The following is a 15,001-nucleotide window of genomic DNA, read 5'->3' on the forward strand; positions in this document are numbered from 1 at the left end:
TGATTTAGGTAGGCAACCGCGGTGCGATTGTCAGACTGTATCTGCACCGGCCTGCCCTTTAGGATTTCCTGAGCCTGCACTAAAGCTTTGAATATAGCTCTTAGTTCCAGGATGTTTATCGGTAGCCGGCTTTCCGCCACTGACCACTTTCCTTGGAAAGTGTGTGTCCCTGTCATCACCCCCCCAACCTTGAAGACTGGCATCGGTTTTCAGCAATGTCCAATCCGACACCCAAAAGCGGCGAGCCTGCCCGAGATGCTGTGTCTGCAACCACCAGGACAGGGACAACCGCACCACTGGAGAGAGACGCAGCAACTAAGACCTGATCGTGCGATGATCCTTGTCCCAGCGAGACAGAATTAATTGCTGCAGTGGCCTGGAGTGGAATTGAGCGTATTCCACCATCCTGAAGGTGGCCACCATCGACCCAAAAACCTGCATGGCCACTAGAATGGATATCTGCCTGTTGCGAAGCAACCTTTGTATTCGTGATTGTAAGGCAAGAATCTTCTCCTCCGGCAGATATATTTTCTGCACCACGGAGTCCAATCTTGCTCCCAATGACACATCTGTTGTACCAGACAGTGACGATTTTTGCCAGTTTATGATCCAGCCGTGACTGTACAGACATGATACTGTCAGCGTCAAATGATCCTGTAACTGCTGCGGGCACTGCACTAGCAACAGGAGGTCGTCCAAGTAAGGCAAAATCCTGACGCCTTGGCGTCTGAGGCATGCCATCATCACCGCCATCACCTGGATGAATACCCGAGGGGCTGTGGGCAGGCCAAAAGGTAGGGCCTGGAATTGAATATGTTCCCCTCCTACCACAAAACAAAATTTTTGATGAGCCTGTGTGATTGGTATGTGGAGGTAGGCATCCTGTATATCTAAGGATACCATATAGTCCCCCTGCTCCATTGCCAACACAATCGATCGCAATGTTTCCATCCTGAACCCGGGAACTCGAACAAATTTGATGAGCTCTCTCAGATTCAGAATAGGCCGGTACAACCCGTTCGGTTTTTGAACCAAGAACAGATTGGAGTAAAATCCCTCTTGGAACTGATTCTCTGGCACCGGAATCACTACCTCCGATGCTAGTACGGCAATAATTGCTCTCTGAAGGGCAAAAGCTCTTTCTGAACCTTGTGGGTTTACACAAATAAACCTTTGAGGAGAAGTCCTCCAAAACATTAGGGCGTACCCTCGGGAGACAACTCCTCGAACCCAGGCATCCTCCGTCGTGAGGTGCCAGGGCTCCGAGAACCGAAGTAGTCGGCCCCCCAGAGGGAGGCCCGTCCCATCAGGGCACTGGTTTATCCTGGACCCTAGATCCTGGACGTTTGTTCTGCCAGGGCTTCATGGGTCCTGCCTTTTTTGGTGGAAATCTTGCTGAGGGCTGACCCTTGGCCTTGCCCTGCGGCCGAAACCCCTGAAAGGACGCCCTTCTCCGTTTAGACGAGGTTGCTGATGGCAAACCTGCCGTCTTTGAGGCTGCCACGGAGGCTACAATTTTGTCCAATTCTGGACCAAAAAGAACACCCCCTGTGAATGAAAGGGATTTTAGGGCCTTTTTGGACCCGGCATCTGCCTTCCAATCCTTTAACCAGAGAATCCTACGTGCCACCACGGACTCCGCTGAAACCCTGGAGGAAAGGATCCCTGCACCCAAGGCGGCATCTCCCAAATAAGAGGCCCCTTCTCTAATAAAGGAGATCATATTCAGTTGCTCCTTAAAGGCATCTGGTAAAGACTCCACTAGAGTTTTGGCCCACTCCTCAATAGCTCTTGCTAGCCAGGCAGTGGCCATAGCTGGACGGGTGGCCGTTCCTGCCAGTGAGAAGATTGGAGAGTTACCTCAAATCAGTCTCCTATCCGTGGCTTCCTTCAGCGAAGCCGCTGGGATTAGCAGAGTGGTACGTTTAATCTGCTGCGCCACATGTGCATCAACTGACGGTGGATTCTCCCACCTGGCACAGTCCTCTGCTGGAAAAGGATATAGAAGCGCCATTCTTTTAGAAGGATGGCTTTTCTTTTCTGGACAGACCCACGCTTCCTCCATAAATTCAGATAAATGCTCAGACTTTGGGAATTCTGCCTTAACCACCTTCTGGAGCTTGAACAGGGGGGCCTTCCTAAGCGAAGGATCCCCTCCTCGATACTTAACACCGATTTTACAGCCCTTATCAGAAAGGGGACATCGGCTACTGGGAAACGATAATCACCCTCCTCGGAGCTAGACTCCTGTGAAGAGTCCTGTGCCTGTTCCTCGGAGGAAGCACTGGAGTAGTCACCCATGTGAGAAGGCAAATGGCGCCTAGATTTAGGCTGCTTTGATTTGACAGCCTGAGGAGGCTGAAAAACCCCCGAGGATGATGTCATAACCTTACCCGCACTAGGGTCCATCCAAGGCGGCCATATCATGGGCATAGGATGCATCTGCTGAGGCAAAACCCAAACCGTTGGTATCGGGGCAGCCAGCCGCTCCGCCACCTGAGCCAAAACTTGAGAAAATGATGCCCAAGGAGGCTCAGGGCCTGTAACAGTCTGCATAGCTGTGCTCCACAGGCGGCCTCACATCCAACCACGTGTACACTCCCCACCAGGACTGGTGGGTAGAGTTCAGAGCCGCGGCTGGCCGGCCACCGACGGCAAGCCCAGGGACACAGCATCCCGTACATACAGCACGCGCCGAGTACACCATCGCACGCAGCACAGGACAGCCACCTGTACTGCATCCATGGACGTGAGCCAACACATCAGTGCACAGCACCCACCACGGCAACGTACTCGACTGTCCGAGCGAGTCGAATTCACACCACGGACTCGGGCACCTATCGGTAGGTCAGCACCCTATCTCCAGTGCTGGACACCGCAAAGTGGGAACACCCCCGACACACAGATTATCCCAGTCAAAGAGTCTGTCGACCAAAGGTCCAGCAGGGGAGCATGCAGTAGTTAGGACCGCATGCCAAGGGGCCCCCTGAAGGGATTAACCCTACCCCCCACACTGCGGATACAACCTGTCATCCCCACCACTTACAGTGGACGATTATATACCAGCACGAACAACTAAAGGAGCAAACACCCCCCAGGAGCATTGTCTCTCCAACTTGGAAGAACTACCACCCCTCCACGTGCCACTACACAAATACAATAAACGTATTTGGTTTTTTTCACCATGGACCCTGCCTCCAGTAGTTTATTTCTTCCACACCACACCCACAACAACGAACACCCACGTCCTTTTCCCCCGCCACCACTCAACACCCCCCCTCCCTTTCTTCCCCCTACAAACACAGAACACCAAGGAGCGCACGTACATCCTATACTCTCCGTGTTGTTAGTACACACTGGACACCACTATTTGACTACTGTTGTAATCCATATTATGGCACCAACCACTCAACTCAGTAAAGAGAAACGACAGTCCATCATTACTTTAAGACATGAAGGTCAGTCGAAACGGAAAATTTCAAGAACTTTGAAGGTATCCTCAAGTGCAGTTGCAAAAACCATCAAACGTTATGATGAAACAGGTTCTCATAAGGACCGCCCCAGGAAAGGAAGACTAAGAGTTACCTCTACTGCAGAGGATAAGTTCATTAGAGTTACCAGCCTCAGAAACCGCTACTTAACGGCTCAGATTAGAGACCACATAAAGTCTTCACAGAGTTCAAGTAGCAGACAAATCTCAACATTAACTTTTCAGAAGAGACTCATGGGTCGTATTGCTGTGAAGAAGCCACTACTGAGGATGAATAACAAGAAGAGAATTGTTTGGGCCAAGAAACACAAGGAATGGACATTAGATCAGTGGAAATCTGTACTTTGGTCTGATGAGTCGAAATTTGAGATTTTTGTTTCTAACCGCCGTGTCTTTGTGAGGGGCAAAGAAGGTGATCGGATGGTTTCTGCATGTGTGGTTCCCACTGTGAAGCATGGAGGAGGTGGTGTGATGGTGTAGGGGTGCTTTACTGATGACACTGTTGGTGATTTATTCAAAATTCAAGGCACACTTAACCAGCATGGCTACCACTGCATTCTGCAGCGCCATGCCATCCCATCTGGTTTGTGCTTACTGGGACCACCATTTGTTTTTCAGCAAGACAATGATCCCAAACACACCTCCAGGCTATGTAAGGGCTACTTGACCAAGAAGGAAAGTGATAAAGTGCTGCGTCAGATGACCTGGCCTCCACAATCACCCGACCTAAACCCAATTGAGCTGGTTTGGGAGGAGTTGGTCCGCAGAGTGAAGCAAAAGCAGCCAGCAAGTGCTCAGCACCTCTGGGAACTTCTTCAAGACTGTTGGAAAACCATTCCAGGAGACTACCTCATGAAGCTGATTGAGAGAATGCCAAGAGTGTGCAAAGCTGTCATCCAAGCAAAAGGGGGCTAGTTTGAGGAATCGAAAATATAAAACATTTTGATTAGTTTAACACTTTTTTTGTTTACAACATAATTCCATATGTGTTCTTTCATAGTTTTTGATGTCTTCAGTATCAATCTACTATGTTTAAAATAATTTAAATAAACAAAAACCATTGAATGAGAAGGAGTGTCCAAACTTTTGACTGTTAATTTTTATAATAAATAAATATATAAATATATATATATATATATACACACACACACACACACATATATACACACACACAGTCAGGTCCATAAATATTGGGACATTGACAGAATTTTCATATTTTGGCCTCTATTCACCACCACAATGGTTTTGAAATGAAACAAGATGTGCTTTAACTGCAGACTTTCAGATTTAATTTGAGGGTAATTACATCCAAATCGGGTGAACGGTGTAGGAATTACAACAGTTTCAATATGTGCCTCCCACTTTTTAAGGGACCAAATGTAATGGGACTATCAACTCAAAAGCTATTTCAAGGACAGGTGTGAGCTATTCCCTCGTTATTTCATTATCAATTAAGCAGGTAAAAGGTCTGGAGTTGATTCTAGGTGTGACATTTGCATTTGGAATCAATGACAGCTCTTTGGATCTCATATTGAGAGTTGATTGCAACTATCAGTGAAGCAAGCCATGATTAGGCTGAAAAATCAAAAGAAACCCATCAGAGAGATAGCAAAAACATTAGGTGTGGCCAAATCAACTGTTTGGGACATTCTCAAAAAGAAAGAACGCACCGGAGAGAGCTCAGAAACACAAAAAGACCCGGAAGACCACGGAAAACAACTGTGGTGGATGACAAAAGAATTATTTCCCTGGTGAAGAAAAACCCCTTCACAACAGTTGGCCAAATGAAGAACACTCTACAGGAGGTAGGTGTATATGTGTCAAAGTCAACAATCAAGAGAAGACTTCACAAGAGTGAATATAGAGGGTTCACCACAAGATGCAAACCATTGGTGAGCCACAAAAACAGGAAGACCAGATTAGAGTTTGCCAGACAACATCTAAAAAAGCCATTACAGTTCTGGAACAACATCCTATTGACAGATGAGACAAAGATCAACTTGTACCAGAGTGATGGGAAGAGAAGAGAAGGAAAGGAACTGCTCATGATCCAAAACATACCACCTCATCAGTGAAGCATGGTGGTGGTAATGTCATGGCGTGGGCATGTATGGCTGCCAATGGAACTGGTTCCCTTGTATTTATTGATGATGTGACTGCTGACAAAAGCAGCAGAATGAATTCTGAAGTGTTTCGGGCAATATTATATGCTCATATTCAGTCATATACTCCAGAACTCATTGGACGGCGCTTCACAGTGCAGATGGACAATGACCCGAAGCATACTGCAAAAGCAACCAAAGAGTTTTTTTAAGGCTAAAAAGTGGAATGTTATGCAATGGCCAAGTCAATCCCTTGACCTGAATCCGATTGAGCATGCATTTCACTTGATGAAGACAAAACTGAAGGGAAAATGCCCCAAGAACAAGCAGGAACTGAAGACATTTGCAGTAGAGGCCTGGCAGAACATCACCATGGATGAAACCCAGCGTCTGGTGATGTCTATGCGTTCCAGACTTCAGGCTGTAATTGCCTGCAAAGGATTTGCAACAAAGTATTAAAAAGTGAAAGTTAGATTTAGGATTGTTTAGTTTGTCCCATCACTTTTGGCCAATTAAAAAGTGGGAGGCACATATAGAAACCGTTGTAATTCCTACACCGTTCACCTGATTTGGATGTAATTACCCTCAAATTAAATCTGAAAGTCTGCAGTTAAAGCACATCTTGTTTGTTTCATTTCAAAGCCATTGTGGTGGTGAATAGAGGCCAAAATATGAAAATTCTGTCAATGTCCCAATATTTATGGACCTGACTGTATATCAGAAAGGCAGTATGTTATTGAAGGCTAGAATGAGTGGATAGCATTTCTATGGATCTCTGATACTAGGCTTCAACTGGCATGATTTTTGTACTTTGCTTTCGCTCAGGCTCCAGACCCTCTATGATCTGATTGGCTGGTTAGCGCCCAATCTTAACTAAGCCCGAAAAGAAGGTGGAGGTGAAAATTTGGTCTCATAAAAAACATTTTCTTCACCGTCTAATGATGGAAACAGAATGGCAGAAGAACAGAAATGTGTGGCATATTGAGGCTAGGGGATAGATTTACTAAAGTGCGAGTTTTTAGAAGTGGAGTTGTTGCCCATAGCAACCAGATTCTACTTATAATTTATATAGCACCTTCTAGAAGATAACTATAACTGATTAGTTGCCATGGACAAGAACTCCACTTCTAAAAACCCAGACTTTAGTAAATATACCCCTAGGTGTAAGAGAACACATCTGTGACCCTTCACATGCACCAGAAAAGCAGTATTTACAACAAAAAGCAGCTCACCTGGTGTATGAACGTTGCTCTTCTAAAGCAAACAAGGAAAGAAAGAAAAGAAAAAAGGATTGTCAAATGTTGTAAATATAGATTTAAGCATATACCTGAATGTTACACAAAAGCTTAAATCAGAATATTGGTTTAAAATTGCAGAGCTAACCATAAACAAAAGCATGTGCAATCCTTCAAACTGTATAAATATATAATTTTGTCACTGTACATTGATATGCCAAATCATTACTATGCCCAGTTTATTATTACAGATTTAAATAAGGAGCAAAGCTCTACCACTAAGGGGGTCAATCCTATTACTCGCGAATACACCGCAGGTGCAAGTTAGCGCGGTAGTAGCCACACTTTACGGCAGCCTGAACTCGCACAAAGATGCTTGCAGCCTCATAGGGCTGTGAGCAAAAATGAGCGAATCAGGCTGAGAGAGGGTCACGAACGGTGCGAGATGCGGTGGTGTTGCCGACTTTTTAAATAATTAAAAAAATTTAAGTAAAGGCATAAGACTTCACTGCCTAGATACACTAACTATTGCTAACCAAAATTTTACATTGTTTGTTGAATTCCCTTGTGTAGAGGATAAAACTTTGTTCTTACTGTGATTGATGTCAGAAGCCTTTTTGGAGTGATTGCCTGAAATTACAAAACAGCCAAATAATAACCACATACAGTGGAAACTGACATTACAGTGAGCAAAAAAATTTTTTAGAATCCACCCTATTTACGTATTTATATAACAAGAAAAGAGGCATCTAACAAATAAACCACAAAGTGCTCCCACAGAGAATCACTCAATATTGTTAAAGTACAACCATCTATGTGCAAACACTATAGTTTCAGAGCGAGTACATTGTGTGCAGCACTCTATACATGTTTTCATTGAATAGTATGACATTTTGTTTATTTGTTTTTATTTAATGGTTTATGAAACATATTGGTCTTTAATACAGCATGTTTTAAAGTACTTTAGTTGTATCAGACAGATGAAGATTTAACTATAGTGTCTGAGAAACTAATTTCAATACTGGTCATGCCACACAAATACTGTAGAAGAGCCTGGGTTTTTTGCGTATCAAAAACCTTTCATATAGTAAAGTACAGTTTGACATGTTAGATATCCATTTGTGTGTTACAAAATCTTAAGCCTTTTAATTCTGTAAAAATGGTATTGACCTGAAGTTGCAGTTTAGTGTGAAACCGCTAGAGCTTCATAAAATAAAAATCAGGGTGGCTTCATAGACTGAAGCCCTGTCATTCTATTTTAAATTGTAATGCCCTTGTAGATGAGGACATATTTGTGTTCTACATCCCTGCTGACATGAAGACATCAAAAAAGGGATGTAGTCTGGAAGCAGACGATCTAAATGCCAACCGCCGGCTTCCAGACTCTCTAATCCCGGGGTGGTACTAATGACAGGCGTCGAAAACTCAACGCCTGTCATTAACCATACGCCGGAAGACAGACGCCCAGCATACCGAACGAAGGTGAACCGGGCGCCGAGCGCCCGCGGGAGGAGGGTGGTTAGGTTTAGGGCTCCTGGGGGAAATTAGGGTTAGGCACCCCCCCGGGGGACTTAGGTTTAGGCAGAGGGAAAGGGGGGGTTAGGTACCCCTAAGGAGGGTTAGGGGGTAGAATTAGGTTAGCGATACTTACCTTAGGGACGATCGGGATCTTCACCATTGTAAGGCTGCCGCTGTCAGGATTTGAACCACCGGCCATGCGGCTGGCGGTAATACCTACTTCACCCCGAAAAACTGCTGCCATCATTTGAGTTAGGTTGGAGTGAATGTAATAAGCAACTGTTCACCAGCAGGTTTATAGTGGTCAAGCACAGACATCCAAGGAGATTGGCTAGTAAATTATAGTAATTGAGGACTACTAAACACGATTGTTAGGGGATATTTGAACTAAAATTACTGCCCATTACACTTACTAGTTGCATGATTAGAGGACATTAGTGCAGCTAGTAATGTGGATATTACTGGACACTACTATGATGGCTGGAATATTACTTGGCACCACGTGTAATGCGGACATATCATTGGGTATTACTACTATTAGTGACATAAAAGCTAAAAACGACTAATGCTGACATAGTACAGGTTACAGCTAATACTATTTAGGCATGACATATTTGGAAACCACCACTGGCATAATAAAGGCATCACTGATCCTGCTAGCATATGTTGACATTATTGAGCATTACTGTTACCGTGATTGTACATTAAATACATATATTGCTGATGTATTGCTGGGCACTGTAACTGCTGTACATAGTAGTCTTTCCATACAGCACATACGACTTTTTTCTGTTGTACAGTCACAAACTTTATAACTAGTTTTCAAAGACTTTTCTTTTCCTTAGAAGCACATACTTTTTGGAGCTCTAGATTGCTGTCAGCATAGCAATAGTCGGAGCTGCAATCACATTAGTCGCTGTCAGGGGGAGCGTTTCTAAGCATAAGCACTTTATAAGGCATGATCTTTAAAGGTCACTGGTATTGCATTTCTTTATAATTAGACAAAATTCATTAAGTTATAACAATAGGCAACTAACAATGTATATTAAAACAAACCATACCTTCTTTACTCCAAATCATTTTATTAAATGGATATTACATATTGTATTCATAACTCGAAAAAGTAACTGAATACCTATGATTTACAGTGTGTTATGATTGCGTTCAGGATACAAATATACCTAAAGCTATACAGTGTAGAGTACTGGCACACAAACCACCAAAGCTAATGTGCAAGCTATGTACACCTGAAGAACCATACCAAATAGATAATTTTCTGTAATAGGCGAAACGCAGAAATGTGTGGGGCTCTGTAGACAAGCTGGACAAAGAAGTTGCATTTAGCATACACTGAGCAGTTATCTTATAGATTACAATATCATAAATTAATGTAGCTGCAGACATTGGTACTAACATTTTAAGCAACCACCCGACATGGTTCTATTTCATGTTACACTATTAGCTGAGCCAAAATAAAAGTCACAGGCTTTATGTAAAATGTATTTCATTTGAAATCAATTTTCATGTTCTATTACCTTTGATTTTACGACCTTTTTCCGCTTATCAGATGCAATGCCCTCTTTTTTTTGTACCTAAAATGGCAGTATTATTTTGGGTCAGAAATGGTAAAAAAAGATATAGCGATACACTGTTGGAAAATCTACCAGTAGATATAGGTGATCACTGATTCAGTCAGGGATGCTTCATTGTTACAAACATTAAGGAATAATTCTCTTGAGCACAACTGTACCATATAATTGAGGTTCTCCTCTGGAGTGGTGATATACTCTCTATTTGGTTCAATTACAATCCTTAAGGTGCTTATGCACATGAATAAATCTGTAGTACACAAGGTAAGGTAGATCTCTAACCTTTCAATCACAGCAGCACATTTATAACACATTCTGCTTCATCACAAAACGTGCTATAGGTAAGTGGAAACCCTGCCATCAGGCCTCTGAAATTAAAACTGAAACGTTCTCAATTTCATTGTTACAAGTAGCGTTCCCGCTAGGCTGTTTTAGCGGGGCACCAAGCTCTGCCCGATTTCAAAAGGGCAGAAGGAGTCCCGCCTTTTTTGAAAATGCCCCACTAAACAGCCTTCGCCATCTATTCACAGAGAAGGGAGAGCTTGGGAGCAGCCCGGCATGTCTAAGTGCCGGGCACCCCCCCCAAGAGTAATACAAAGGGGGCGTGTCTTAAAGACAACCCTTTTCTCATGACCACTCCCCTTTTCATGTGATGCGGTGCCCTTCTTTAGCTCAGTCACCCTGCCCGGCGCCGGACCTAGAGTGAACACTAACACGGTAACAAAGTAAGGCAAGGCAAGAAAAAAAGAGCAACTCATGACATACTTATTGCACAAAAGATGAACGTTTGTTATATTGTTACACATAAAATCTAGGTATTAATATAATTTCAACAATATGGAGGTCAATCCAAAAAGCAAGTCACAGTAGTTTGACACAAAAGGTAATAACGAGCAGAGCCCTCTTCTCTCATGTGCTTTTCCTTCCCTCACTTTTACCACTGTCTGTTTCTCACTGCCTAGAACGGCACCTAACACTTGGGTTCTGCTGCCCTGCTGTTTATTGGAGTATTACGACTGCCAATGCAGCAATGTTTATACCATGTCCTGCAATGTTCTGTACTGTAAGTCACTATCGTTCATACTTAGCGTTCCCACTTGGCTGTTTTAGCGGGTCACCGCTCCCTGCCCAATATCAAAAGGGAGCATCTATTCAGAGACATGAGTGCTTGGGGGCAGCCCAGCACCAGACCTAAAGTGAAAACTAATACTGTTAATGTTTTTTGTATTTAGTAGGGCGCTGCAGATCCCCATATCAATAAAGGATTAGTAATAGAAATAGCAACGTATATACATCTGGCAACTTGCACCTTTGTGCTTTGTCTTAATTTAACTTGACAGTGTTCTTGGTACAATAAGTTTTTTCAGTTACACAACATCTTGATGCTATGGCTATCAGTTGATGTTCTGTAAGGTTTACAGCCATTTCTTCATAAACAACTTACAGCTGCCAAATGTCTAATCTCTCATTGCTTTTCACAGACATTATTTAGTAGCATTTGACATCAATGCATACACTAAAACAAACGGTAAAAAGAATCAAATCAACTTACCAAGCTGTATACATCAATACATATTTCAAAGTCATTAGAAACATCTTCCCTGAAAAAAAAAATAAAAAAATTGATAAAATACACAAAAATGTAGGTCTCACTATAGTAGACAATGCAATGTTATTCTGTATTGGAGGATAAACTAGTTTATATACACTTGTCTGCAAGTAAATAAGATACAATTTCTAAACTTTACCTTTCTTTAATCTAAAATAACACTACACAAATTCAATAAAGTCTAATTTTGTATTAAAAAAAAAAAAAAAACACCACAAGATACTTACAGAGTAAATATGGTTGGAAATGCCAACGCATCTCCTTTCATGGAACTTGAAATATTTGTAAGAGGGGTTGCCAACATATTTTCTGCTCCTGCTCTAATAATTATGAAAAAGTAGTAGTTTGCAGAATCTGTGGGTATAGAATACATGGCTTTAATAATTGCAAATTTGATTACATATGTCCCCGCCTCAATAGGAACATGCACAAAACCGAACAGACTTGATTTTACTGCCAAATTAAACAAAGTTAGGACTATCAGAATTATAAAAAGTGTACCAAGCAGCAGGTGATTCAAGTCAATAAGTAACAAGGGTACCAAGAGAAGAAGATGAAGAAAGTGAATTAGTGCGCAATAAGCTCATGCAGCAGGTGAGTGAATGACTAAAATAGGTATCCCAAACCTATGAACATACAAGTAATAAAAAGGGTAGAAATCACATAACCTGCACTTGGCTGTCAATCAACCTGGGTATAAGTTCTCAAGCAGTGTCAGTATTTAAGGACGATGTGGACATTGAAGCATTGACCGCTAAGCCTACCTTGAAAAAGACCCCAGAATAGGGGGTCGAAACGAGTCGGTAAGATACATGGGTTACCATTTATGGACGAACACTTTGCAGAGCTGAATAGGAGGATGAAGTGAGCGGTGCCCAGCGGAGAGCCCGGGACTTACACAGAGACTTCAAACACACGCCCATTCACCTGACCATCCGGTAATTGCAAACTCTTGTCCATGTGGGATACCTCATATAGAGGAAATATGCTGCCTATTCTTCACTTTTTGTGGCCCTCATACAGAGGATTATATATTTCTTGTTTATTTCATGTTACGTTTTATGTATATGTATATTAAATTGTGCTTCACTATATACACTTTATGTATTTTTTCTGGGTAATGCTATGACCTCTGAGCCAAATTCTCTAATAGAGGATCACACAACATATAGATTGCTAGCCAGCGAACGGGAAACTGCTTGAGAATTTATACCCAGGTTGATTGACAGCCAAGCGCAGGTTATGTGATTTCTACCCTTTTTATTACTTAAGGGTACCAAGACGCCCTGGGAGTAGGCAGCATTAACGGACAAATTCAACCTGAGATTATTAACCGATTTCTCCCTTCTTATTAATACACTAACTGAAGATGTCAATAAATACATAAAATAGCTCAGTCACATTTGGAAGTTGTTTTCGACAAGATAGAACATAAAAAATACATATAATATATTATATACTTTAAGTGCTGCCTAAGTTTAATGAACCAAGTGAATGAAAAATTGCAGCCCAAGATACTGGTTATACTCTTTATTGGAAATAGTCTTCGATAAACAATGGTAAACATCCCAAGTTCAGGAAAGGCATCAGGGTTTTCACTACATCCTTATGAATGTTTTAAATTGCTCTTTTACATTATATAGCTAGTATTTAAGTCAGGTGTTTTGTCCAGAACACTTGCATATAAACATTACATAGTATATATGTATGAAATATAATTGCATTGTAAATTAATTCAAATTAACCCTGATTAATGGAGCTATACAGAAGTGTGTGATTGGAGTTCTAAAGTATTGCCAAGATATTTAAGTGCAAAATTTCCATGCAGTAGAATTAAAAAGTTGTACATGTTAAACAAGCAAAAAAAGTTTTTATACATAAAAAAAAGGCTTTAAAAACTGCAGTTTTATATAAAAAGTAAAAAAAAAATAGCCATTGTTGAATACTTGATACTCAAAATGCACAGTATCCCAATTAATTCAGCAATGTTAATTTCTACTAGATGACAGTAAGTTCCACTACCACAAAAAAACATTGAATGTATAATTCTAATAACTTGTCACAAGCAATGAAGTTGGAACACTTGTATTTCCTGTAAAATCACCTTCTCATGTATGTCATTGGGGGACCACAGGACAATGAGTGCCTTGTATTGATTTGTTAGTGTTGGACCTGTTATGTCACGACGCCGCATTTAGGCAGATCACAGTCCGGGCGCGCCTGAGCCTCCCATGGGAGCTCAGCAGCAGCGCTGCCCGGTCCGCACTTCTTTAATGTGACCGTTGGCTCTGCGGCACACTACATGACAACCCCCCGCGCCGCACTACTGTGCCACGGCACAGCGGTTGAAAACCTCTGTAGTATGTGATAGGACTAACACTTAAATAGCACATGTGATGTACAATTAACCTCCAATACCTTAGTATGGCAGGGTATAGTAGAAAAAAGGGTCAGGTATAAACTGACAGTATAGAAAATAGACATTAGCGCTAGCACAAGTCACATACAATTGCAGAAAAAAAAAAAACATTACATGTCTGCAATGAGCACTAAAATCAACTACACAGACCACAGTGGCCAGTAGGATATAGCGCTGTATAACCTGGCCTGTGGGAGAGGTATACAGGGAGACTGGACCCAGCATTTCTCGGAAACCTTCTTGCCTAAAATGGCTACCGCGCATCTGAGGTGGCGGAGAGTGAGGGAGGATCAGATCAGGGAACCCGAAGACCGCAGTGGAATGGTGTCCAGATCTGGGGGAGGGGCTGCAGGGAGAGCACCTTAGGCCCTGGCAGACATTAACCACCGGGTCCCCTTACCTTTATAATATGCCTCTGTGCCAGTATCGTTATGCCCCGATGGTCTAGAGGAGTAGTGGGGGCGAGCCAGTGTCCACATCAGTGCCTTCGGTCTGTCTCCTGAGACCAGAGGCAAGACTGCAACTAAGACGCGGGTCCACACGAAAGTGGTGCCGCCTTACCTAGCCCCTGGATTCCAGGCTGCAGTCTGGGGAGCCTGCTAGCTAGTCCCCCTCGGAGCCCTGCCAGGAGTACCTAGCACAAGCTGTGTGTCACGGCGCTGCGGAGGAGTTATGAACCGGTAGCACAGACGTTTTGCATCTAATAAACCATATTTATTTGTAGATGAAGATATTTGTGATAAATTAAAACAATCAGTATGGACAATTGGTCCTGAGTATATGGCTCTTATTAGGTAGGGTCAGATGGCTCCTTTCATGTGCCTCTTTCCTTAGGGTAGAGCTGCACCTACGTGTACCTATGGCCAATTGCTCTAAAATTAATTAATTGAGCTGGCAATGGTGGGCTCAGTTCAATATATCGTCCTTGTTACACCCTGGTTGTAGGTTACATAAGTGGACTCCTTTAGGGTGTCACTTTCCGTACAGCACCAAGTGCCTACGTCTCCCTTTTAACACTAGTCGTGACAACCTTCCGAGT

General features: G+C 42.7%; 1 protein-coding gene across 2 annotated transcripts in view; it reads right to left on the minus strand.

Annotated features, from left to right (window-relative positions):
• ANLN (anillin, actin binding protein) overlaps positions 1 to 15,001 on the minus strand; it is a 108,238-nt gene that overhangs the window by 22,930 nt on the left and 70,307 nt on the right. Inside the window, exons 15-20 of one of the 2 annotated variants that reach the window (XM_088476027.1) lie at positions 11,771 to 11,897; positions 11,487 to 11,535; positions 9,881 to 9,937; positions 9,607 to 9,666; positions 7,422 to 7,457; positions 6,825 to 6,846 (exon numbers count right to left, since the gene is read on the minus strand). In XM_088476027.1, the coding sequence (XP_088332153.1) occupies positions 6,825 to 6,846; positions 7,422 to 7,457; positions 9,607 to 9,666; positions 9,881 to 9,937; positions 11,487 to 11,535; positions 11,771 to 11,897 (351 nt within the window). The remainder of the gene's footprint in view (positions 1 to 6,824; positions 6,847 to 7,421; positions 7,458 to 9,606; positions 9,667 to 9,880; positions 9,938 to 11,486; positions 11,536 to 11,770; positions 11,898 to 15,001) is intronic. The other variant, XM_088476028.1, reaches the window with a different exon arrangement.

Source organism: Taudactylus pleione, unplaced genomic scaffold, assembly GCF_031769625.1.
Source record: "Taudactylus pleione unplaced genomic scaffold, aTauple2 ptg000181l, whole genome shotgun sequence".
In the NCBI taxonomy this organism is placed as follows: domain Eukaryota; kingdom Metazoa; phylum Chordata; class Amphibia; order Anura; family Myobatrachidae; genus Taudactylus; species Taudactylus pleione.